The sequence below is a fragment of the Ranitomeya imitator genome, chromosome 3 (assembly GCF_032444005.1).
Source record: "Ranitomeya imitator isolate aRanImi1 chromosome 3, aRanImi1.pri, whole genome shotgun sequence".
Taxonomy (NCBI): domain Eukaryota; kingdom Metazoa; phylum Chordata; class Amphibia; order Anura; family Dendrobatidae; genus Ranitomeya; species Ranitomeya imitator.
This window is the reverse complement of record NC_091284.1, coordinates 604190562-604217178: the sequence shown is the minus strand read 5'-3', so window position 1 is coordinate 604217178 and position 26617 is coordinate 604190562. Positions and strand designations below refer to the sequence as shown.

The following is a 26617-nucleotide window of genomic DNA, read 5'->3' as shown; positions in this document are numbered from 1 at the left end:
ATGTCGCGTTTGGCGAGCCCCTGATGTGCCTAAACAGTGGAAAACCCCCACGAGTGACCCCATTTTGGAAACTAGACCCCCTAAGGAACTTATCTAGATGTGTCGTGAGCACTTTTATCCCCCAAGTGCTTCACAAAAGTTTATAATGCCCGGGCGTGAAAATAAAAAATCCTATTTTTTCCACAAACATGATCGTTTAGTCCCCAATTTTTTATTTTCTCAAGGGTAAAAGGAGAAATTGGACACCAAAAGTTGTTGTCCAATTTGTCCTGAGTACGCCGATACCCCACACATGGGAGAAAACTACTGTTTGGGTACACTTCGGGGCTCGGAAGGGAAGTAGTGACGTTTTGAAAAGCAGACTTTGATGGAATGGTACGCGGACATCATGTTCCGTTTGCAGAGCCCCTGATGTGCCTGAACAGTAGAAATCCCCCACAAGTGTCCCCATTTTGGAAACTAGACCTAATTGGGAACTTATCTAGGTGTGTGGTGAGAATTTTGAACCCCCAAGTGTTTCACTTAAATTTATAACGCCCGGGCGTGAAAATAAAATATCCTATTTTTTTTCTACAAAAATGATCATTTAGTCCCCAATTTTTAATTTTCCCAAGTGTAACAGGAGAAATTGGACCTCAAAAGTTGTTGTCCAATTTGTCCTGAGTACCCTGATACCCCACATGTGGGAAAAAATACTGTTTGGGCACACGTCGGGGCTCGGAAAGGATGTGGTGACGTTTTGGAAAGAAGACTTTGATGGAATGGTCTGCAGGCGTCATGTTCCATTTGCAGAGTCCCTGATGTGCCCAAACAGTAAAAAAAAAAAACACAAGTGACATTTTGTAAACTAGACCCCCAATGAACTTACATAGATGTGCCCCCTTGTTGGAACTAATCTACTGTTTCCTGTAAAGTAAATTAGTAGTGCATGGAGGTATGGTACAATTTGAAGCAATCCTTCATACACAGGCCAGGTTTTTCGGGGCAGGTGTCGCATTGATAAATGGTGTCCTTGCGTATTCCCCTTTTGTAACACACTCGGCACCTTTTTTGCGACTTGCCTCTTTTTCCAGTTTGCGGGACCTCCCCCGGGAAATGCTGACCTGGTACGATACGAGCACCTTCAGTTCCGGAAGTACTGGGGCCCGATCCTTCCCTCGTGCCAAATAACAGGGCCTTAACCACTACCTCCTGGAACTGAAGGTACGACATATCGCTGTGGCGTGCACATCATGACAGCAGGAAAGCGTTGAGCATTGCCATTTGTACGATGTGCACGGACAGCTTTTTGTACCACACCTTGGCCTTCCTCAAAGCACTGTACGGTTGGAGGAGTTGATCGGAGAGATCAACGCCCCCCATGTTTTTGTTGTACCCCAGTACACAGTCCGGTTTGCAGACCTGTGTAGAGGTACCCCATACAGTGCTGAGGGCACTGCCATCACCGTGTATGGTGGTCAAGAGAAGGACATCCCTCTTGTCCTTGTACTTGACCACCAGTAGGTGGTCGCTACATTGGGCTCTGCTCTCACCTTTTCTGAGCATCTGCCCAAGTAGCGTCTTTGGGAGGCCTGATTTTTGCGGACAGTACCGCAGGCTGCGGTACCTCGCGCAGAGAGGGATTTGTAGAGTGGGATGCTGGAATAAAAGTTATCAGTGTAGAGGTGATAACCTTTATCCAGCAGTGGGTGCACCAAATCCCACACTATTTTCCCACTCACTCCCAGGACAGGGGGACACTCAGGCGGTTCAATCCTGCTGTCCTTCCCCTCGTAGACTCTAAAGCTGTAGGTGTACCCTGAGGTACTCTCACACAGCTTGTAGAGTTTGATTCCGTACCTGGCCCTCTTGCTAGGCAGGTATTGACGGAATCTGAGCCGCCCCTTAAAATGAACCAAGGACTCATCCACGCAGATGTCGCTTTTGGGCACGTACACTTCACCAAACTTTTTGTTGAAGTGTTCGATGACAGGCCGAACTTTGAACAGACGGTCAAAGTTGGGGTCATCTCGTGTGGGACACTGTGCATTATCGGAATAATGCAGGAACTTATGGATGGCCTCAAAACGCGTTCGGACCATGACCATTCGGAACACTGGAGTGTTGTATAAAATATCAACACTCCAATATTGCCGAATTTCTGGCTTCTTCAGGAGCCCCATATGAAGCATCAGGCCCCAAAACCGCATCATTTCAACTGAGTCTACAGGAGACCAGTTAGAATATGATGAACCGGTGTTTTGCTCCAAAAATTGACGAGCATACAAATTAGTTTGCTCCACCATGAGGTTAACAAAATCCTCAGAGAAAAAGACATTGAAAAAGTCTATTTCTGTGAGGCTGGTGGTGTCAAACCTGATTCTTGATTCTGCCACAAAATCAGGAATCAGTGGCTCGTAATTTTCAGGGGGCGAGGTCCATACGGGGTCCGAAGATGGGAGCGCTGGTTCATCTTCAGGAGTGGGCCCTGCCTCATCTTCATCTTTATGAATGATGGGCACTTCTTCTGTCCTGCGGCGTCTGCGTGGCGGTTCCGCAGGGCCGGAGGAGGAAGATGAGGAGGGGGAGGAGGATGAGGAAGAATCAGAAAAATAAAGAAAAGTGGGATCCTCTCCCTCGCTATCAGTGTCGGAGGCAAGGAAAGCATATGCCTCCTCCGCTGAATAGCGCTGTTGGGACGAACAGGACGAGCGGGACAATTTTTTTGTGAGTATGGTGCTTTTGTGTACTTTATTGGTAACTATGTGTACGTGTGGGGGGATAGTGTTTGGTGCAAACTATTCTGAAAAGAAAAAGCTAAAGGAAAAAAAAAGCAAATGGGGAGAAAAAAATACCTGTGAAAGGAAAAGTGTAAAACAGCAGGCCCTAGCTCTGATAAGTGAACCGCGTCACTTATCAAATTTCGGCGCCTGCTGGGTGTACGAACGGGGATGTGGAAAAAACGCCAGGCACGAGAGCTCTGCTCTGATAAGTGAACCGTGTCACTTATCAGAGTTCGGCGGCTGCTGGGTGTGAACGGGGATGTGAAAAGGGAAGGCACAGATTAGACGCGGCGGCTGGAGGAGCGCAAGGGGATGGGGGGGGAAGAAACGGGTTAGACGCAGGGGCTGAGGGAGCGCACGGATTTGGGGGGGGGGGGGGGGGGGAAAAGAAAAGGGAAGGCACAGATTAGACGCAGCGGCTGGGGGAGCGCACGGGGATGGGGGAAAAAAAAAGTGAGCACGAGTGTTGATAGGTGAACTGCGTCACCAATCAACGCTCGGCGGCTGCTAAATTTGGGCACGGATACGGCGCAAGGAGGGGGGATGGGAGAAGGGGGGATGGGAGAAGGGGGGGATGAATAGAGATCGGGCCGGGATCGGGGTATCAACACTTACGGTTTGTAGTCTCTCTTCTTTCTTTAGCAAGAATTGTGGTGTCACAGGCTACTGTGGCACCACAAGTCTCAGCACAGGAGGGGATCTCGCAGCGTGACTGCTCTGAAGGAATCCTCACCAAGTGTGAGGATTCCTTCAGAGCAGTTACTCAGGTCAGGGGCAGGTGAGACAGGTCACAGAGCGGTCACACCGCTGCTGTGACCTGTGATTGGTGGGATCGATGATCACATCGATCCCACCAATCAGAGAAGGCCCTGGTGACGCTGGTGTTGCTAGGCACCAGCCTATGATCGGAGCTTACAGCTCCGATCATAGGCAGGTCACCGGCAGGTCACAAGCAGGTCACCATCAGGGCACAGCGCGGTCACACCGCTGCTGTGCCCTGTGATTGGCGCGATCGACGATCACATCGATCGCGCCAATCAGACTGGAAGGATCTGGAGACATGGCAGGGGACACGGGGCTGCAGAGCGCGCAGGTAGAGGCAGAGCACAGAGCGGTAACACCGCCGCTGTGTCCTGCGATTGGCGCGATCGATGTGATCGTCGATCGCGCCAGAGTGGAATGCTCGGGAGCCATGGCAGGGGATCCGGAGCCATGGCACGGGGCTGCAGAGCGCGCAGGTACAGGCCGGGCACAAAGCGGTAACACCGCCGCTGTGCCCTGCGATTGGCGCGATCGACGATCGACAATCCTGGGGGAGTTTGGGCCCATGCCTGGCATTGTCAGGCACTGGCCTAGGATCGAGTACATCGGTACTCGATCCTAGGCTGGGACCTCACTGTTTCAGCCAAATTGATTGGCTGAAACAATGAGAAAGGCTGCGATTGGCTGCTCAGAATTGAGCAGCCAATCACAGCGATCGGGAGGCCGGGGGGAAGGGGGGGCGGCGACAGGCCCTAGGATGCCGACACCATCTTCCTCCAGGTAAGATGGCATCGGAATTTTAATGCGATCACTGCGACTTAATTCGCAGTGTCGCATTAAAGGGCATGACGTACTACTCCGTCCTTGGGAAGTAGGGCCCACCCCACATGGACGGAATAGTATGTCATATGGCAGAAAGGGGTTAATAGCACCTGCCGCTATTGCGCGCACGTCAGCTGTACAAAACAGATGACATGACGCGACTTTGACGTGGGCTCAGCGCTGGAGCCCACATCAAAGGGGGAGACACGACATGCACAGTACTAGTATGGTGCATGTCGTGAAGGGGTTAAAAACGTCAGCTCAGCACGCAAAAAAAAAAGCCCTCACCCAACCAGAGATCACGAAAAATGGAGACGCTACGGGTACCGGAAAATTGCGCAATTTTTTTTTTTTTAGCAAGTTTGGAATTTTTTTTCATCACTTAGATAAAAAGAGGGATTATTGGTTCTTACCGTAAAATCTCTTTCTTGGAGCCTTCATTGGGGGACACAGGTAACCATGGGTGTATGCTGCTGTCGCTAGGAGGCTGACACTATGCAAATAAAGAAAAATAACTCCTCCCCAGCAGTATACACCATCCAACAGGCACCAGGCAACTCAGCTGGTGCAAAAGCAATAGTAGGAACAAGTATAAACAACTCAATCTATGTACCAACCAACAACAACGGCACGTTGGCCAATATGGTACAAAAAGGGAGGGTGCTGTGTCCCCCAATGAAGGCTCCAAGAAAGATTTTACAGTAAGAACCAAAAATCCCTCTTTATTTCTCGCTTCTTTGGGGGACACAGGTAACCATGGGACGTCCAAAAGCAGGCCACAGAGCGGGATAATAAGAATAGAGAACTAGGTCGGCCGATGCAAAACCGCCGCCTGCAGTATCTTCCAACCCAGGCCTGTATCCGCAGAAGCCTGAGTGTGCACCTGGTAGAATTTCACAAAGGTGTGGATGGACGACCAAGTTGCGGCCTTGCAAACCTGCGAGGCCGTAGCTTGGTGACGAACTGCCCAAGAAGCTCCCACAGCTCAGGCAGAGTGAGCCCTCACCCCCGGGGGACGCTATTTGTCTTGAACACAGTATGCCTCCAGGATCGTCGAACGGATCCACCGAGCAACTGTGGACTTCGAGGCGGGGAGCCCTTTCTGACGACCTTCCGAGACGACAAACAGAGGGTCGGACTGACGAAAATGAGCAGTTCTGGCAAGGTAGACTCGGATAGCCCTGACCACATCCAAATTGTGGAGAGATTTTTCCAAAGGATGAACTGGGGAAGGGCACAAAGAAGGAAGGACGATGTCCTCATTGATGTGAAAAGCCGAAACCACCTTTGGCAGAAAAGAAGGAACAGGCCGAAGGACAACCTTGTCCTGATGAAGGACCAGAAAGGGAGAACGACAGGACAACGCCGCCAACTCGGAAACTCTCCTGATCGAGGTGATGGCGACCAAAAAAGCAACTTTCCAGGAAAGAAGCAAAAAAGAGATGTCCCGAATCGGTTTAAAAGGTGTACACTGGAGAGCGCCGAGCACAAGGTTGAGGTCCCAAGGAGCGACCAGAGGATGGTAAGGAGGTGCAACATGAGCAACCCCCCTGAAGGAACGTTCTCACCTGGGGGAGAGAAGCAAGGTCTCTTTGAAAAAGAATTGACAAGGCAGAAACCTGACCCTTTAACGTGCTCAGGGACAGGTTCGAATCGAGACCCGACTGAAGAAACCCGAGAAGCGAAAAAACCATAGGAGATAGACCGTTGACGTCACACCATCGGAAAAAGGCCTTCCAACATGTATGGTAGATACGGGAAGATGCCGGTTTCCTAGCTCTTATGGTTTGTATGTCACGTTGAGAAAAACCTGCGTCCTTCAGGATCGCGGCCTCAACGCCATACCATTAAATTCAGAGACCGAGAACTCGGGAGGAAGAGGGGACCCTGCGATAGAAGATCCGGACGGTCTGGGAGCCTCCAAGGTAAGTCCGATAACATGTTCACTAGCTCCACATACCAGGCCCTGCGGGGCCAATCTGGAGCTACTAATAGCATGGGAAACCCCTCTCACTTTATCTTCTTTACGACCCTTGGAAGGGAAGAGGCAGGAACAGGTAAGGCATCTGAAACTGGGCCCACGAGATCACGAGAGTATCGCAGCCAACGGCCCTCGGATCCCGGGACATGGACACGTACTGGGGAACCTTGTGGTTTGCTCGGGAGGCCATTAGGTCGACGTCCGGCATTCCCCACCTTTGGCAAATCTGGTCGAAGACAGCGGGGAGAAGAGCCCACTCGCCTGACATGAGCCCCTGATGGCTGAGAAATTGTCCACCCCTGGGATGTGGACAGCTGATATGGAGGGAACGTGGTTCTCCGCCCACCGCAGAATTTTTGCCACCTCCATCATTACTTGCTGCGAGTCCCTCTCTGATGGTTTATGTAAGCCACAGCTGTGGCGTTGTCTGACAGAATGCGGCCCGGTTTTCCCGAGAGGAGGGGCTGCCAGCGGAGGAGGGCTAGAAAATTTTTTTAAGAGATTGATCGGGAGCTGTGTCTCTTGAGCAGTCCAGCGTCCGTGGGCTGTGAGGTGGAGAAAGACCGCACCCCACCCCTGGAGACTGGCATCGGTGGTGATGACCTGCCAGCGGAGGGGAAGAAACGATCTCCAGCGCAGAATGGAAGTGGATAGCATCCACCAAGTGAGAGACTGACATCGAGAAGGAGGCGAACTGGGCGGTCTAAGGAGAGTGGATTCCTGTCCCAAACTGACAGAAGGGCCAGCTGGAGAGGGCGAGAGTGGAACTGAGCATAGGGGACCGCTTCCAAGGAAGTGACCATCTTGCCCAGAACCCTCATGCCGAACCGTAGAGGTAGAGGGGTAGGACGCTTTAGGACTCTGAAGAGAGGAGTTTCTCCCTTGGGAGGAAGACCTGAGCCTGAATGGTGTTGAATTCCAAGAACAGGAATTCTAGACGCTGGGTCGGAATCAAGGTGGACTTTTGTCCATTGATTATCCAACCGAGGCGGGTTAACGTGTCCAGGGTGATCTGGAGACTGACAGCAGTCGCGGCGAGATGGACCCTTTACGAGACGCCAAGCCAAAAGGAAGAGCTGTGAATTGGAAATGTTGGTCCTGGATCGCGAAACGAAGGAACCTCTGATGCTGAACACAAATCGGAATGTGCAGATACACATCCCAAATGTCCACAGAGCACGGAAATTCTCCTGGTTCCATGGAGGCGATCACCGAGCGCAGAGATTCCATCTTGAAGTGCCGAATCCGGAGGTGGCGGTTCAACCGTTTGAGGTCTAAAATCGGGCTAAGAGAGCCGTCTTATTTCGGAACTACAAATAGATTTGAGTAAAAACCGGAAAACCGCTCGTTGGAAGGTACTGGGACGATTACCTCTGAGGCGAGAAGGGAATTAACCGCCTGAAAAAGCCATGGGAGGGCAGGAGAGGAAAAAACGTCTTCCTGGGGGTGACGAAAATTCTATTTTGTAACCTGATGTGACAATCTCCCTGACCCAAGCGTCGTCGACCACCGATAACCAAGGCTCTGTGAACAGAAAAAGCCTGCCTCCCACCATGGAAAGTCTTCCTGGTGGGGGTAACCCGTCATTTGGAAGAAAATCTGTGGTCGCGCGAACTGGAAGATTTGGAGGAGCGGCCTTTAGCTCTCCAGTGAGGGGTAGGCCTGAAAGAAGGCTTCCTTCGGTCCCTTTGAGTGGAAGACCGGTCATGCTGAGAAGCACCACCTGAGGAGGCGAAGGAGCGAAAGGAATGGGGTCCCTTTCTATTGAAGGGACGCCTAGGCTTAGATTGCGGAAGAGAAGTGCTCTTACCACCCGTGGTGTCCGAGATCATTTGGTCTAGCTGTGCTCCAAAGAGCCTGGATCCCTGGAAGGGCAAACCTGTGAGGGATTTTTTGGAAGCGGGATCTGCATTCCACGCCATCAGCCAGAGGACCAGGCGAATGGCAACAATATTGCTGTTTGCCCTTGCAGAGCAAGCAGCCCCATCCAGAGAAGCATTCAGAAGGTACTTTCTCGCCAGTGAAATCTGATCTGCTAAATCCGCTAGCTCCTGTGCGGGAGCCGAAGCTACAATGCCTCTGCGTATGGTTTTTGCCAAGGCCGACACCGCTTTCGCCACCCAGGTAGAGGCGAAATTGGGGCAGAGAGCGGTACCAGAAGCTTCAAAAGCTGATTTGGTTACTGGTTAGAGCCTCAATTTGTCTGTCCGTGGGGTCCTTTAGAGACGCCGCGTCAGGAATGGACAGTACTGTCTGGGAGGATAATCTAGACACAGGTGGATCTACCTTAGGAGATTCGGACCATTTGCTAACAAGGTCTGCAGCAAACGGGTATAAAATGTCTAAACGTTTCCTCCCTGGAAAACGTTTACCAGGGTGTTCCCAGTGTCTAGACGTAGTGTTATCAAATTCCTTATGATTGGGAAAAACTCTAGAAAGACGCTACATTCGCTTGAAAGCAACGGAGATGTCCTGAGAAGCTGCCTCTTCCTCCTTAAGCTCAAGCATTTGAATAATGGCTGAGATAAGGCCGTCAACCATATCCATGTGTTGCGGAAGTCTGATCTGCATCCGAGTCAGAATCCGACTGAGAGGATACATCTGACCCGACATCAGTCTGCGAGGAGGGGGAACGGGTAGAGAGCGGTATTCCGGCTGACGCAGTTGGATCCGGAGAAGTGGATGAAGAACTAGACAGAAAATGCTTTCTGGTTCTTTTCTCAAGTCTGCCCCTGTGAGGGTCTTGGACAGGTGCGAGCGAATCGCTGTGAGAAGTGTTCGTGGCACTGGTGGCAGTAGTCAGCAGTGGAATACGTTCTAGTACCTGAACCAGGGACTGAGACACTTTAGTGAGGTCGAAGACTGACAGACATTGCAACAGCCCACTTTGGGGGAGGGGGGAGTGCACTCATCCCGAACATTAGGGGCCTCCTGAGAGACGGACATGATAGAAGGACTGCAGGACGTACAGAAAGGCGACAGCTGGCCAGAAGCCCACTTTTTCTTACAGCGGGCACAAGTGTAGTGAATTACCGTAGGGATATAGCTGGGGGCCCCTGCGGGGTTGGGCATAGGTAGAGTGAAAAAGGTACCTGAAGCTATATGCCAGCAGGCGATGTTGCCTGGAGGAAAATCAGCCGGGGATGGAGAATAGCAAAAAATCTACAGACCTGGCGAAAGCGCAGTTACACTGTGTCCCCCACCTAAGGAGAGGTATTCCAGAGTACGCGATGCACAGGAGGCAGCTGGCCGGGAGAGCGCAGGCTGCGAGCGTCTGCACGTGCAGAGAACGCACCAAACAGTGGGGCGTGGCCGGCTGAAAAGAATCCATGCGCCCGATAGGCCGGGAGGGAAAAAGGGGGTGTGGCCCGCCAGAGCGGGGCCAATACCAGTGCTGGGCTGCAAGCGAGGCGAGTCCAGCGCTGGGAACGAGGAAGAAGAAGGGGAGCAGCCTCCCAGGGCTGAGACTTGCCGGAAAGGAATATGGTGGAAAATGCTCGCTGCGAGGAAAGAGGCGCAAGATTTAAATAAAAGAGCACCCAAAGGCCCCCGAATCCCTTAGCACGGTAAAGGAGATTGCTGGGAGGAGGGGGGGGGGGTTGCTGTTGCTTGAAGATTTTCCTACCTGAAGATGAGGAACGCATCAGGATACCTTGAAGGCAGAAAGGGTCCTGGGAGATGTGGTCCTCCTTCCAGCGATATCAACCGGCGCAGAAGACTGCGTCAACCCCTTGACCACCGTCTTCCTCTCAGCCCACTCCGAGGAGAAGGCTTGGGGGGGGGGGGGGGGAGAGGAGGGTGAGGCAAGGACTGGCAACCGAAAGTAAACATGAACACCCCAGGGGGACATGAAACAAAGTCCTGTCCAGCGGATCCGAGAGGGTGCAATGTGGGTGATACCACACTGCTCTCTCAGTCGCTTAATGCAGGGAATAAGGGTGAGAAGAACTGCACCCTGTAACCCCCAGAAGTATATCAAACAAAAGGGAAAAAGATTAATAAACACACACAATCCCTGAAAGAAAAAGAAATGCGGATCTGGTGTTAGATCCAGGTCCGCCTCCTACAGACACCAAGCAAAACCTGAGTTGTATGGTGTCTGTCGGAGGGTGTATACTGCCGGGGAGGAGTTATTTTTCTTTATTTGCATAGTGTCAGCCTCCTAGCGACACCAGCATACACCCATGGTTACCTGTGTCCCCCAATGAAGCGAGAAAGAAAATAACCTACACATGTTTGGTGTCTATGAACTCGTACTGACCTGGAGAATCCTAATGGCAAGTCAGTTTTAGCATTTAGTGAACCTAGCAAAAAAGCCAAACAAAAAACAAGTGTGGGATTGCACTTTTTTTGCAATTTCACCTCACTTGGAATGTTTTTCCCATTTTCTAGTACATGACATGGCAAAACCAATGGTGTCATTCAAAAGTACAACTTGTCCCGCAAAAAATAAGCCCTCACATGGCCATATTGATGGAAAAGTAAAAAAAAAAAAAAAAAAAAGTTATGGCTCTGGGAAAGAGGGGAGCGAAAAACGAAAACATAAAACCAGAAAAAAGTTAAAGCGGTGTAGCCAAGTTTGAAAGTGGTCTTGCATCCAAAAGTACCCAGTGCAAAATGGCAGTCTCCAGTCAGTAAGAAATAATTCTTGTAGTACCTCTTGGTGGTGAATCCATATCTCCAGAAGTAAGGCCTATCAAATTCGGTCTTTGAGCATGCACGTGATGTCTGTACACAGGCCTTGAAGTGTTTGTCAAGCTTGGGGCTTCTGGATTGTAACCATCAGCATCATATGGTTCTGGGAATAAAGGAATTGGTCCTGCAGCAATGGAACAAGAAAAGGGAAAACAGTATTAAAAACAGGACCACAAAAATGTCCATCACCCGGCCTATGCTGTAAAACGATAGACTCTTACTAAAATAAAGTGGACAGATTACTTCACACAAACCTTTTTAAGCATAGGACATTATTCGGATTAAATTATTGAAATGATCTATAGGAAAAGAAAAGTTCAGGTTGTGCCAAAAATAGTGAAACAAATAAAGAGAACCTGTCACCCCCCAGGGCCTATTAAGGTAAAAGAGCCACCTTCAGCAGCACTAAGGCTGCATTCTGTGAAGTTGGCTCTTATGTTTTTACTCACTAATAACAGTGAAATATTCAGTTTTATAAATTGCACGCCATACCTGTATTCTGTCCGGGGGGGGCACGTTTTTTCCCCTGACTCAATCATCCCCTCAGTGCACCGCCTCCTGTGTTTCCTCACGTCACCGGCGCTGTGCTCTGATTTTTTGGGCATGCGCTGTCCTGGAACTCACATAAGCTGATCTCCTGATATGGCGCCTGCGTGTAGCGGAGGCCTGAGATCCCGCCCCGCAGTGTGCTATGATTTATTCACTCTGTGGTTAGTCTCTAGGGCTGTCCCCATCTCCCTCCGCCTCTTTCATCCAGCGTGATACGACTCGTCTGCACTGCAGCGTCAGAGTGATCACAAGCTGCAGACGGCGCATACCGTAAAAATGAAAGCACAGCACAGGCGCCGGTGACGTGAGGAAACACAGAGGAGGCGGCGCCCGATGCGCTGAGGGGATGATTGACAGCCGGGAGGCAGTTGAGTCAGGGGGGAAAAAAAGTGCCCCCCGGAAAGAATACAGGTATGGCGCGACATTTATAAAAGTGAATATTTCATTGTTATTATTAGTGAATAAAAACATGAGAGAAGCAATGAGAGACAGAAACACAGTACTTAAGGTACCTTCACACGTAACGATTTCGTTAACGATATCATTGCTTTTTGTGACGTAGCAACGATATCGTTAACGAAATCATTATGCGTGACAGCGACCAACGATCAGGCCCCTGCTGGGAATGATCAGGACCTTTATTTTGGTCGCTGACATCGCTGAATCGGCGTGTGTGACGCCGATCCAGCGATGTGTTCACTGGTAACCAGGGTAAATATCGGGTTACTAAGCGCAGGGCAGCGCTTAGTAACCCGATGTTTACCCTGGTTACCATTGTAAAAGTTATAAAAAAAAAACTTTACGGCCGGCCGGCGCTGACACAGTGCAGGGAAGCTGAGGCCGGGGGACAGACACCGGAATGTAAGTATGTACTGCTTGTTTTTTTTAACTTTTACAATGGTAACCAGGGTAAACATCGGGTTACTAAGCGCGGCCCTGCGCTTAGTAACCCGATGTTTACCCTGGTTACCCGGGGACTTCGGCATCGTTGGTCGCTCGAGAGCTGTCTGTGTGACAGCTCTCCAGCGACCACACAACGACGCTGCAGCGATCGGCATCGTTGTCTATATCACTGCAGCGTCGCTAAATGTGACGGTACCTTTAGTCCTAGTAGGTTGTGGCTGGCAGGATTCCTCCAGAAACCCTGATTGAAGGGACAGTTAAAACACTGCTCCCCAGCCTGAGAGACTGGCATTGGTTGTCCACACCTGCCATGGGAATGGGAGGAAGAACCTGCCAGACAAGATGTCTGAGTGTTGTTGATCCCATTAAAACACTACAAGGAATCCAAAGTGATCTGGAGGCAGAACAAATTTTCATTAAGAGATAGCTGAGTTAAAGGGAACCTGTCACCCCGAAAATCGCGGGTGAGGTAAGCCCACCGGCATCAAGGGCTTATCTACAGCATTCTGTAATGCTGTAGATAAGCCCCCGATGTTACCTGAAAGAGGAGAAAAAGACGTTAGATTATACTCACCCAGGGGCGGTCCCGCTGCTGGTCAGGTCGGATGGGCGTCTCCGGTCCGCTGCGGCGCCTCCCATCTGCATTACAAGACGTCCTCTTCTGATCTTCAGCCACGGCTCCGGCGCAGGCGTACTTTGCTCTGCCCTGTTGAGGGCAGACAAAGTACTGCAGTGCGCAGGCGCCGGGCCTCTGACCAGGACGTCTTGTAATGAAGCGGACCGGAGACGCCCATCCGACCTGACCAGCAGCGGGACCGCCCCTGGGTGAGTATAATCTAACGTCTTTTTCTCCTCTTTCAGGTAACATCGGCGGCTTATCTACAGCATTACAGAATGCTGTAGATAAGCCCCTGATGCCGGTGGGCTTACCTCACCCGCGATTTTCGGGGTGACAGGTTCCCTTTAAGCTATGACTGCCACTCCTCCTCTGGCCCAAATAAGTGGCTTTCAGGGTTGAGCACCTTGCTGAAGACTGGACAAGCTGTCTATAGTCCGAAGGGGAGAGCGACAAAGTGGAAATGAAGAGAACCGCCAGCAGAGCAAAAAAAAAAGCTCTTGGGAAGTGATATGAAGGTACGCGTCGCAAATGTTGACTGAACAAAGAAATACTAATTTCAGTGACATAACTACAGACAGAGGATTCCATGTGAAATTTTCAGACCTGCATAAATCTGCATGGGTGTGGGCCGCCGGAGGCCATGCGTGTGCAGACAGATCTCAGTGGACATTTTCCTGAAGCTGAGTGCCGCCATGATATCAATCTGCGCACGCGCGGCCTCCAGCGGCCATTTTCCACAGGGAAATCGATAATGCACTCTGCTCCCCGTGGACAATGGGCTGCGGCGCCGCCACATTTCTGCCGCCGACATCCTGAAGAAGGGACCCTGCTCAGGTGTACTCCACACCGCCCACCACCGCATCACAACACCTCTGCCGCCGCCGACATCCTAAGGATGGGACCCTGATCCAGCTCTACCTCACCGCCGACACCGGACAAGCAGCATTGCACTCCGGTACTGCAGCACTGCCCCACTTCTGCTGCTGCCGAAGGGACCCTGCCTTCTGTGACTCCTCTGTATCACCGTCAGCTCTCCGGTAAGATACCTTAAATTCGGACAATAAGGTGGACCCCCATCCTATAAAAATATGTTTTCTGCTATTTTACACCCCAAAATTTGGGGTGCGTCTTATGGTCCGGTGCATCTTATAGTCCGAAAAATATGGTATATTGCACAGTAAAAAGAACTAATCCATTGGAATGAAGAAATGTGCTCAGATGCTAGGCCAGGCTTGGTAAGAAAGAGGGCAGCCACTTTAAAAAAGGGACCCATCCACAAAAAAAAATTCAAAAACCGCCAACTGAGCGAGCACAGAGGATAAGAAAGCGACCAGGTCAACAAGAGGGCAGGAAGATGGTAGCGGCTAAGCTTCCAGTGAAGAATTGGCCTCTAGTAGTCAGGCCTTCAAGCTAGCAGTACATCCATTGAGTTGGTGACAAGGCAAGAGGCAGAGAAAAGAACAGACTGGGAAGAGGAAGGAAGGGACATCTCAAGAGAAAAATAAAAGGAGGACGATGAAGCCCCAGAAAAAAAAAAAAAAAAAAAAACCCACAAACATGCAGAGGAAGAGGGAGTTATACAAAGGTACTTACGTTTCCACCTTTTCGGTGGCCTTTCACAATTGTAGGAATGTACCGCCTAGCTTGAAAGAATGCCTCCTACAGACACTAGATGAAAATTGAGCTGACTGGTGTGAGAAAGTATAACCCATCAGGCGGAGCCAACACTTTTCACCTAGTGTGGAGACTCACAACTAAATTATTTCATCGCTTATTTTTGCAATTGGCAAATACCGCCTTTTCCTCTACAGAAATGTTGAATTTGATCTATATATGCACAGACAACCTACCATCTAAAGATATGTGGTTTCCAAATATAATGCTAAAAGGAAAGTTTAAGCATCCCTTTAAAGGTCAAAGTAGAATAACTGTAATTGTACATGATCATATATATACCTGAGAAGAGTGATGGTGGAGCAACAGGGGGAGGAGGATGGTGAATGACGGAAGTCACTACAGTAGGGACAGAGCTTGTGGCAGAATTTGGTGGGGCGTCCATTCCAGCAGGCTGTAAAGGTGGAAGAGGTGGTGGAGGGCCTGCCAAAGACAAAGCAAAAAATATAGAAATTGCCAGGTCAATTAAAAACAACTTAAAAACAAAAACCAAAAGAACAATTGTTGCTTACCGTAAATCTGTTTCTTGAAGCCTCCATTGGGGGACACAGGAATCATGGGTGTATGCTGCTGCCACTAGGAGGCTGACACTATGCAAATAAAAAAAGGTAGCTCCTCCTCTGCAGTGTACACCCCACCGACTGGCATTATACCCTTCAGTTAGTGAGAACGCAGTAAGAGATAGATAACAAGGTTGAAAACCATAATCACAAATTTGAGAACTGTAAACGTGAGGACAGTCAGAACATAAAACAACAGAAACTGAGAAACATTGGGAGGGTGCTGTGTCCCCCAATGGAGGCTCCAAGAAACAGATTTTACGGTAAGCAACCAAAAATCCTGTTTTCTTTATCGCCTCTCATTGGGGGACATAGGAACCATGGGACGTCCCAAAGCAGTCCCAAGGGCGGGAAAAGCAGACTTCCATCAGAGGACTCACCACTGCCGCCTGCAAGATACTTCTGCCTAGGCTGGCATCCGCCGAAGCGTAGGTATGGACCTTGTAAAATTTGGCAAACGTGTGGATGGAAGACCAGGTTGCCGCTTTGCAAAGCTGTAGGGCGGAAGCCCCGTGGTGCACCGCCCAGGAGGCGCCGACTGCCTAGGTAAAGTGAGCCTTGATCCCAGGAGGGGGCACTCTGTTCTTGACCCGGTAAGCCTCCAGAATTGCCGTTCTGATCCAGCGAGCAATAGTCGCCTTAGAAGCCGGTTGGCCTCTGCGCAAGCCATCAGGAATGACGAAAAGAATTTGTCTTCCGGAAAGTGGACGTTCTATCCAGGTAGATCCTCACTGCCCTGACTAGGTCCAGCTTGTTCAACGATCGCTCCAGAGGATGAGTGGACAAAAGATAGAACGATGACCTCGTTGAGGTGGAAGATGGAAACCACGTTAGGAAGAAAAGAAGGCGGAGGCCTGAGGACCACCTTGTCCTGGTGGATGACCAAGAACGGAGGACAGCAAGGCAGGGCCGCCAACTCGGAAACGCGGCGGATAGAAGTGATGGCCACAAGAAAGGCCACCTTCCAAGATAGAACTGACAGGGGGACCTCCCTGAGAGGCTCAAAGGGGGAAACCCCCAGAAATTCCAGTACCAGGTTTAAATCCCATGAATCCACAGGGGCCCTGTACGGAGGGACAGCATGGGCTACTCCTTGAAGGAAGGTATTAACCTGTGGTCGGGAAGCTAAAGTCTTATGAAAAAGGATGGAAAGCGCAGAGACCTGGCCCTTCAGGGAACTAAGAGCTAGGCCCGAATCCAGTCCTGCCTGAAGGAAGGCCAAAATGGAAGGCAGGGAAAAGGACATAGAAGAAACGTGGTTGGACTCGCACCAACGGAAATAAGCCTTCCAGGTACGATAGTAGATCCTGGAAGACGAAGGCTTCCGAGCCTGAATCATGGTGTGAATCACCCGGTCCGAAAGGAAGGACGCTCTTAGAACTGCGGTCTCAACAGCCACGCCGTTAAACTGAGCGCCCGAGAACTCGGGTGGCAGATCGGACCCTGAGACAGCAGATCGGGCATACCTGGAAGCCGCCAGGGAGCGTCCGCGAGAAGGCTGACGAGCTCCGCGAACCAAGCTCTCCTGGGCCAATCCGGGGCGATCAGAATGACCGGCACCCCTTCCACTTTGATCTTTTTCAACAGTCTGGGAAGTAATGGAAGGGGTGGGAACAGGTAGGGCAGCACGAACTGTGACCAAGGAATGGCCAGAGCGTCGACGCCCACTGCAAGAGGATCGCGAGACCTGGAGACTAACTGCAGAACCTTCCTGTTCATTCGAGACGCCGTGAGGTCCACGTCCGGAGTCCCCCATCGAAGACAAATCTCATGGAAGACCTCTGGATGCAAGGACCATTCCCCTGCCGCGAGACCATCGCGGCTGAGGAAGTCGGCGGCCCAATTGTCCACGCTGGGGATATGCACCGCGGATATCACCGGAACCGTTGCTTCTGCCCAGAGGAGGATCTTGGATACCTCGGCCAAGACGCTCCGAGTCCCCCCTTGATGGTTGACATATGCCACCGCCTTGGCATTGTCCATCTGGATTCGGATTGGAAGGCCCCTGAGAATCCTTTCCCAGTGACGAAGGGACAGAAAAATGGCCCAGATCTTGAGGACATTGATCGGCAAAGTTGACTCCTGCGCCGATCAGCGGCCCTGTACAGTCAGGTGGCGAAATGGAGCGCCCCCAGACACAGGGCCACGCGTTCTCGGTACCGGGCCTATCTGGTTCGGTTCTGAGGCTGTCACGGTGGCTAGAACCGGTCCGCGACCCTGCTAAGGGGCGTCCAATAAAGGTGATACAGTGTCAGGGATTCGTGACGCCACCTGTGGTGTTCGGTCAGGGTGACCGACGCTGCTGTGGGGTCCGCTGGGGTGATGGAATGGCAGCTGGATGGTATACCTTCCCACAGGTGAAGTATGTCCCCAGGGCTTCCCAGTAAGGTGGATGGTGATGGTGTGAGGTGCAGTCAATAACGAGGACACAAGGTTGCAGTCTCTTTACCTCTTTACTGGAGACTTCAGGATCCGCAATCCAGAGCACGCTTAACAGGGCTATCTGAGACCGGCCGGTCCGATGGGCACTTCCAGAATTCCCTTTGCAGGTGAAAATCGTTGCCTACCAATAGCGCCTGTGCTACCCTGCTGAGAATTCGGAATAGTCCTCACAACTGCTGTTCTCATTCGTTCATTCTTTACAGCTCTTTCTTTAGTTCCAGATGTTTCTAGTTCAACGTCCCCCAGGTATGTTATGGCTAGGACGCACCCGTATGACGGGAAGGCCTGGAGGTCTTCCGGGACCCTAGAGTCACCCCTCTCACACTGTTGCCCCTTATGTCTTCGTAGGTGTTTAGGTTAGACAGCCAACCTATAATTAACTGTCCTGCGGAGTTTGAAGTAAGGCGTAGAGTCAGTTACTCCCTCGGTGTTCCGGCCACGCGCCTCAGTAGGATGTTGCCTCGGTCTCACGGCACGACTCCTACTGGTTCTCCTTTGTGCTTGATCTCGTTTCTCACTATCTCACAATATCCTTCGCTTCGTGTCTCTTTCTTAGGATACCGCCGCAAGGTAGTGCAGGCGCGGTTCCGTAACGTTCTGTTCTGGTCGCTAGGTAGCTGCCAGGTTCCCACGCCTGACAGGGACCCCCCTGTGTCTTCTCCCTGCAACACCCCCTGCCAAGGGATGTTGCCTGAATCCAACCCAGTCAGCTTCTGACTAACTTTCTATCCAACCCCTAGTTTTACCAGTGTGAGGAGGGGCCCAATAAATAAAGCCTTTCGCACCCCCTAGTGGCCGGAGGGTGAAGTGTAATGTGTGCTGGTGATACCTGGTCAGTGGAATTCCTTCAGTGCCATCAGACGTACCATCACTCCCCTTAGTGGCAGAGTGTCATACTGCAACGACCAGATCTCTGGGGCGCTGCAGAAACACCGCACCCCAGCCGAGCAGGCTGGCATCAGTTGTCACCACTTGCCAGTGAACTGGAAGGAAGGACCTGCCCTGGGAGACGAGAGGTGACGTGAGCCACCAGTTGAGAGAACGTTTGACCCGGGGAGAGAGTCGGAACGGGCGGTCCAGGGAAAAGACAGACCTGTTCAACTGAGATAGGATGGCTTGCTGAAGAGGTTGCGAGTGAAATTGGGCTAAGAGAATCGCTTACAATGTTGCTACCATCCTCCCCAAAACCTTCATGGCCGATCGGAAGGAGGGAGACCGAGGGCCCTGGAGCACGCGTATGTCCCGACGAAGGATGGATCTCTTGTCTTCGGGAAGAAAGACCTTGGTCTGACGAGTGTTGAAGAGCATGCCCAGAAAGATGATGCGCTGAGAAGGAATAAGGCAGGACTTCTCCCGGTTGACTAGCCACCCGAAACGGGCTAGGGTGTTGAGAACGATGGACAGGCTTTCGTGGGCCTGAGAAAAGGACGGAGCCTTGATGAGGATGTCGTCGAGGTATGGAAACAGAACCAGGCCTCTGACCCTCAACATGGCCATCAGCGCCGCCATGATCTTCGTGAAAACTCTTGGGGCGGTCGCAAGACCGAACTGCAGGGCGATGAACTGAAAATGTTCCTGAAGTACTGCAAAGCGCAGATATCGGTGATGTCCCGGGAATATCGGAACATGGAGGTAGGCATCCTGAATATCTATGGAGCAAAGAAATTCCTGAGCCTCCATGGAAGCAATTACTGAACAAAGGGATTCCATCCTGAAGTGCTTCAGACAAACTCTCTTGTTCAGCAATTTGAGATCCAGAATGGGACGCACCCTGCCGTCTTTTTTCGGTACCACAAAAAGGTTTGAATAGAAACCTGTGAACCGTTCTTTTTCTGGGACGGGAACAATTACCCCAGCTTTGAGGAGAGAAGTGATGGCTGCGAAGAAACCCGGAACTAGAGCGGGATCTCTTGGAGGTCGGGATTCGAAAAAACAATCCCGGGGTCGTGAAACGAACTCTATCTTGTATCCCCAGTATACAACTTCCCTGACTCATGCGTCTTCTACTGAGAAGATCCAGAGGTCCCTGAAGAGGGGACGGCCGCCCAGCCTGGGAGATGGGCTGTCGACTAGCCGAGAGTCATGCCAAGGTGGTTCTTCCAGTCCTGGACCTGGATGATCTACCCTGGGAGTAGCGAGGACACCAGGAAGAAGTGGGCCTAAAGGATACAGTCTTCTTCTCTTGACGTGCCTGTGGCCTCTGTTGCTACTGGGAGAAGGAGTTTGATGCCGCGAAGCGACGAAAAGGCCGAAAGGACCGAAATGGACGTCTAGGAGGAGGGCGACAAGGCTTGGCCTGGGGAAGAAGAGAACTTGTGCCCCCTGTAGCGTCCGTAATGATTTGGTGCAGCTTAGAACCAAAGAGACGAGACCCCTGAAAAGGCAGGCTGTTAAGGGACTTTTTAGAAGACAAATCCGCCTGCCAGGCCTTAAGCCAAACGGTCCGGCGGATGGCAACCGCGTTGCTGGACGCCTGAGCCGCACAAGACGCGGCGTCCAGGGAGGCGGAGACCAGATATTCACCCGCGTGAGAAATCTGGTTGGCAAGTTCCACCAGCTGTCCGGATGGAATCCCGTCCAGAATGCCCTGACGGAGCTGTTTGGCCCATTTGGATATGGATTTTGAAACCCAAGTGGAAGCAAAGGCCGGGCAAAGACTAGCTGAGGCCGCTTCAAAGGCCGACTTCGCGAAAGATTCTATGCCTATCGTTTGAATCCTTCAGAGATGCTCCGCCGGACAGTGGGAGGACCGTGTTGGTGGACAGTCTGGAAACTGGAGGATCCACTTAAGGAGAAGCAGTCCAATTAGCGGTGAGCTCCGGAGAAAAGGGACATAAAACGCCAAGTCGCTTTCCTCTCTGAAAGCGTCTGGTCGGGTTCTCTTTCTCTGGTCATTATCTCCTCGAATTCCGGGTGAGGAGCGAAAAACTTGGAAGGTGGTTTAGCCCGTCTAAACGAAACCGCCTGATCTGCAGGTTCCGTAGAGGACTCCTTGATGTCACAGGTTAGATTTATTGCTCCAATGAGATTCTGAACCATATCCCTCATGGTAGCAATTTGGTTCGAATCCAGCTCCGAAAAACATCCTCCGAAGGCGCATCGGAGAACGCTTTGCCTGACTCAGGGGAGGAGGATCGGGAGGACACCGACCGCAGAGGAGGACAGAGTGGCGAGATGGAGCGAGAAGAGGACTCAGACCGACGTTCGTGTCTGGACCTTTTGCGGCTAATCAAGGAGGGCTCAGGCGGAGGCTCCTGCAACCCGCTGGCTACTGCGGGGGTCTGTAGAGGTAATCGGTCCAGCACGGACACCAGAGTTTGAGACACCCGTGTTAGATCGGCCACCGATTGTGAAAGAGAGAAAGCCCAGGCTGGGATGGGGTATCACTCTCGGACGGATAGGCCGGAGGATCCTGGGCGGTGGACACAATCGGGTTGCTGCAGGCCTGACCGAGCGGAGAGGACCGACCTGAGGGAACAGGACGAACATGCAAAGTACTTGACTAAGGCAGAAGAGGAAGAAGTAGGAGGACGAGAGCGGCCCCCTTTAGAGTTAGACAGTGGGGCAGAAGGGGCTGTCAGTCTGCAGTGCAGAGCTACTCACGGCAGACGAGAAAATGGATACCAGTGGAGCTCCTGCCCTGCGGCCTCTGGTGCTGCAATCCGCGCAGGTGGTGTGCTGTGCCCCCAGAAATGAGCGCTCAGTGGAGTTCTTTGCGAAAATGCGGGGCACGTGTGGAATCTCCTGCCCTGTAAGTCAAGCAGCGGCGTGGAGGAAGGGGCGGAGTCAGCCGAGATGGCGCCAGTGGGCGGAGAATGCAGGGCACAGTTTCCGAAGAAAGCGGAAGTGGACAAGCGCGGTATCGGAAGTAGGCCCCGGAAGAAGTCGGGACCTAAATTAGAGGCCGGCGCCACCGGAAAAGAGACCGCGGCCCCGGAGCAGAGCGCCGCAGAGCAGCGCGGCAGCCTGCCAGGGCGCCCAAGGGAACAGAAGTGTCGGGGTCGCGGCGCCGGAAGTAGGCCCCACCCGAAGCCGGGACCTAAATTAGAGGCCGGCGCCGCCGGAGAGGATCGCGGCGCCGAAGCCCACAGGGAATAAGTAACGCGGCAGCCTGCCAAGGCCACCGCGCAGGCACAGGACGCATTGCGGCCGCAGGAGGGGAGCGGTGCCCCTGTAAGAGGAGACATTGCGGCCGCCGAGCAGTGCGGCTGCAGGGAGAGCACTGCGGCCCAGATGAAGGGGATAGCTCAGGAGGAAGCGCGGCGGCCTGAAGGGACACCGTGCGAAGAGATACTGCTCGTGTTGGTGCCCCTGGGATCCCTATTAAAAAATAAAGGTCAGCGCCGCCATAAGAAGATCGTGCAGCACATTTAGGGACTTCTACTCCCCCACACTGCAAGGGAGGACAGGGGAAGATCTGGGAAATTTAGGGGAATACTCACCTAAACATCCCACGCAGTTACTAACCTGAGGGGAATGAGACGTCCACGGAACTGTGATGGACGTCCTCGTCTCCTCCAACCGACAGGCTCTGGTGGGCGAGTGGGTGGGGGACGGAGCCAGGACCGGACTTCTAAGCACACTTGTGTGCTAGGCTCTTGGTCCTGGAGAGGGATCTATGAGGATACGGGGTGGCAGTACACGCCATACTCATAGTCCGTATTATGGGACTACAGGTGTGACTCTTCACCCTGTATCCCTCCAGAAAAACCCGAAAAGAAACGACGCACATTGAGGTAGATAAGGGTCTAATGAAAGACCCGTGTCCACCTCCTACTGACACTAAGCTAAACTGAAGGGTATAATGCCAGTCGGTGGGGTGTACACTGCAGAGGAGGAGCTAACTTTTTTATTTGCATAGTGTCAGCCTCCTAGTGGCAGCATTATACACCCATGGTTCCTGTGTCCCCCAATGAGAGGCGATAAAGAAATGACACCTATCCCCTTAGCAGCTTTTATTTTAGATTAGATTGTATGTACCCACGGGTACGTACTGTAAGGCCCACTGAGTCACATCTCTCACATTGTGGCATTTTCAGGGCTAGCACATGAGCATACCCGGCTGTGGACTTAAAGCTGGACTGCCAATGTTTTATTAAAAGTAGGATGCCTATATTATTGATATATAATAAAGGGTTTGTACCAAGTTTATAAGCAATCACTCACAGACTACTGGGACCCCAACAATCTGAGCGGAGAGATGTTGAGCATGAGCAGTTTGGACCAGTCAGTCCCTATGGGACGGCTGGAGATAGAGCACCGCGCAGCACTCTGTAGAGCCATGGTCTCGGGATCGGAGAGTACAAACCCTTTAACAGGTGATTGCTATTTTGTAAATAAGAGAAATCACTGCAACTAGTAATATGCAGAGGGGCTGATGGGACAAGTGTAAATTAGGAGGTATCGGTAGGGGAGAAAACGCCCCTGTATAAGGTCAGTAGCAGCTTTTAACTTCTTTGCTCTGTTTTGCTGGGGAATAAACAGTTAAGCAGGACTTGTGTGAGAGATTGGGGGATGGTTACAGTATTTCACTACAAGTCTCAGCAAAGCAAAGTGGACTATTAACAGACAAGGAAAGCGAGACATTCTTCACTAGTGCCCTGCAATAGTGGGCAATGTATGGACGGCCACCTACCGCTGTGCTGTAAGTCTGGGCTGGGGGTGCACCAGGATGTAATGTCCGAGGGAGTGACAGTGCTAGGGTTGTAATACAGTGGGCGGGGCTACTAACGGGTACACACAACATTGACCAATGGAAGCACAGAAGGGATATTTTAGGTTTTGCTGAAAGGAGCTGAGGCACAATTTTCCGGGATGTCTAACCTATTAGGTTGGGTGCTCTAGTTTCAATACAATGAATGTTTTATCACAAGGACATGATCAGCGCCTGGACTACAGCTTTGTGAGGTCCGAAAATGCCCCCTCCTCTGATAAGCAGCTTTCTGTCCATAAATTATATACTTAGAGAGCCTGGTGTGGGCAGGGTTAGCTTTGGGTAGGGTCAGCATTCTGAGCTCTGCTACATCTAAAATCTCTTAAATTGCTGCACCCAATAAACTAAGTGACACATCATTGGATTCTGGGTCTTCTATTAAATTTTTCCCTCAGATGAGGTAGCAATAACGCATAGTTGGACCCCCCGCTGTCATGGCAATCCATCGGTGGCCCCCCTCCAAAAAGCCTTAAAAGCTGCTATCCCAGATTGATAGCGGCAATTAACAAGTTGAAAGCCATAGGCAGAGCTCGCTTATGAGCCACCAAAATCTGGAAATCAGAATATGATGTACCTGTATGTCATGTCAGTGAGGGGTTAATGAAACACAAATGCAAAAATAATTTTAGCTCTAAATACATGCCCTGAAGAAGAAAAAAATGGTACCGAAAAAAATGGAGAATCCCTTTATAAATATATACATAGTCTGTATATAGTTTCGAGTACCTGTAACAGGTGGAAGGCTGGGCGGAAGAGCACCCGGTAGAGGAACTGGTGGCCGTAAATTAACAGGGGGAGGTGGCGATAAGAGTGGCGGAGGTGGGGGAAGTACTGGAGGGGGTGGTCCGTCTACAACAGGTGGCTGTGCTGGGAAAGGAAGGATTCCAGGTAGGTTCACATCTTCAACAACTACGGGATCGCTGCCGTGATCAAATGGACACAGATCGCCTCGCATACAAAATCCTTTCTCTGGACACCAGACAAAAAAAGAAATCAGAAAATTAATGCACACAAATATGCTACAGGTTTAAAAAACAGAAAATGTTACAAAATGATAACTTTCTGCCATATCCAAAACTAATCAACTTTCTGCCATATCCAAAACTAATCACCTACTGGACTGGACAGTCTGTGTGTATTAATACAGTGAGTGAAATGAACGGCCAGTGTTGGAGAATATGGTGCATGGCCATTCTTGGAGGGACATGATACAAAGCCCCTTGGACAATAACATGACAAATGTAGTAGTGGTTGGCATCCCAGTCAAAACACATTTCCTTAAGTGTGTGTTATTTGTGAGGACATAGTCACATGCCAAACTAGCCATCAGATCATGAGAAATTACATCAGACTTGCGAGGAAGCCATTCGTTTGTAGGCATTTCGCATTGTATAGTTTGCCATACCACTTCATAAGTAAAACACTATACCATCGTAGTCTCTACAGCGCTTCTTGGGTATGGGCGGCCTTCCAAAACTACTGTGGTCCACTTGGTCTTCATGGAATTCTGGCCAATTTTCAGAGGAATTATTGCCGTGATGCGAAGGGGTGATTACGGTGATGGTGCTACTTAGGGTTGGGACAGGATAATGTGCGGCTCCGATGTGAGGCACTGAGGAAACGGAGGAACTGGTCTGGTAATCAGAGGGCTCCGACCGCTCCAGACTGTATTTAGGTTTTCCCAAGTCCTTGTCTTAAATAAAAATGAAAAGTAAAATTAAAATGTGATGATACATCACAGAGTGTCAAGATAAATGCGATTCACTCAGGGGTCAACTAAGTGCAGGCTAACATAGAAAAAAAAACGTAAAGACATATTTAATATGCATAAAAAATGTGGAACATCACATATAGTATCCCTGCTATCATCGTATATCAGGACTCCTGATGAAGCTTATGGGGAACACAGAAAATAAAAAAAAAAAAATAGATGAGCACACCTAAAATCTGACAATTGTTATTATTTGCGAACAATCCATAAAAACTATAAAATGTAAGTACAAAACCCTGAAAAACTCTTCAAATACTAATAATGTAGTTTTTTATTTTCTGTGTTGTTAACTACTGAAGCATGGAGTACCCTGTGGTCATATATAGGATGTGCGCCCATTTTCCATAGGTTATGCAGAATCTTCTGGAGAAAAGCGTGGAGGTGGGCTTGGGCTTAAAGGCTACGACCACACTAACAGCTGTCACTATATGAGTGGCCCTAACCATGGATACCCAAGATACTGCAATGTGCTACATGAGGTAAGAAACCGTGAAATCGGGAGAATATACTACATTTATACTTGGAGGTATTTGCTATTATCATTATGCCTACTACATATTGGGATAGGATCTTGGAGATGGGAAAACTCCTTTAACCCCAGCATGACCATGGGATTTTTCATTTTTCCGTGTTCGTTTTTCACTCCCCTCCTTCACAGAGCCATAACGTTTTAATTTTTCCGTCAATTTGGCCATGTGAGGGCTTATTTTTTGCGGGACGAGTTGTACTTTTGAACAACATCATTGGTTTTAGCATGTCGTGTACTAGAAAACGGGAAAAAAATTCCAAGTGCGGTGAAATTGCAAAAAAAAGTGCAATCCCACACTTGTTTTTTGTTTGCCTTTTTTGCTAGGTTCACTAAATGCTAAAACTGACCTGACATTATGATTCTCCATGTCAGTACGAGTTCATAGACACCTAACATCACTAGGTTATTTTTTATCTAAGTGGTGAAAAAAAATTCCAAACTTTGCTAAAAAAAAAAAAAAAAAACAATTGCGCCATTTTCCGATACTCATAGCGTCTCCATTTTTCATGATCTGGGGTCGGTTGAGGGCTTATTTTTTGCGTGCCGAGATGACGTTTTTAATGATAGCATTTCGGTGCAGATACGTTCTTTTGATCGCCCGTTATTGCATTTTAATGCAATGTCGCGGCGACCAAAAAAACGTAATTCTGGTGTTTCGAATTTTTTTCCCGATACGATGTTTAGCGATCAGGTTAATGCTTTTTTTTAATTGATAGATCGGGCGATTCTGAGCGCGGCGATACCAAATATGTATAGATTTGATATTTTTTTTATTGATTTATTTTGATTGGGGCGAAAGGGGGGTGATTTAAACTTTTATTTTTTTAACATTTTT

At 50.4% G+C, this 26617-nt stretch overlaps 1 protein-coding gene across 1 annotated transcript in view; it reads right to left on the bottom strand.

Annotated features, from left to right (window-relative positions):
- The window catches only part of RBM26 (RNA binding motif protein 26), a 122087-nt gene that overhangs the window by 57732 nt on the left and 37738 nt on the right, over nt 1-26617 (bottom strand). The window contains exons 7-10 of the mRNA XM_069758067.1: nt 24912-25175; nt 24209-24451; nt 15050-15190; nt 10985-11146 (exon numbers count right to left, since the gene is read on the bottom strand). Of these exons, the coding sequence (XP_069614168.1) occupies nt 10985-11146; nt 15050-15190; nt 24209-24451; nt 24912-25175 (810 nt within the window). The remainder of the gene's footprint in view (nt 1-10984; nt 11147-15049; nt 15191-24208; nt 24452-24911; nt 25176-26617) is intronic.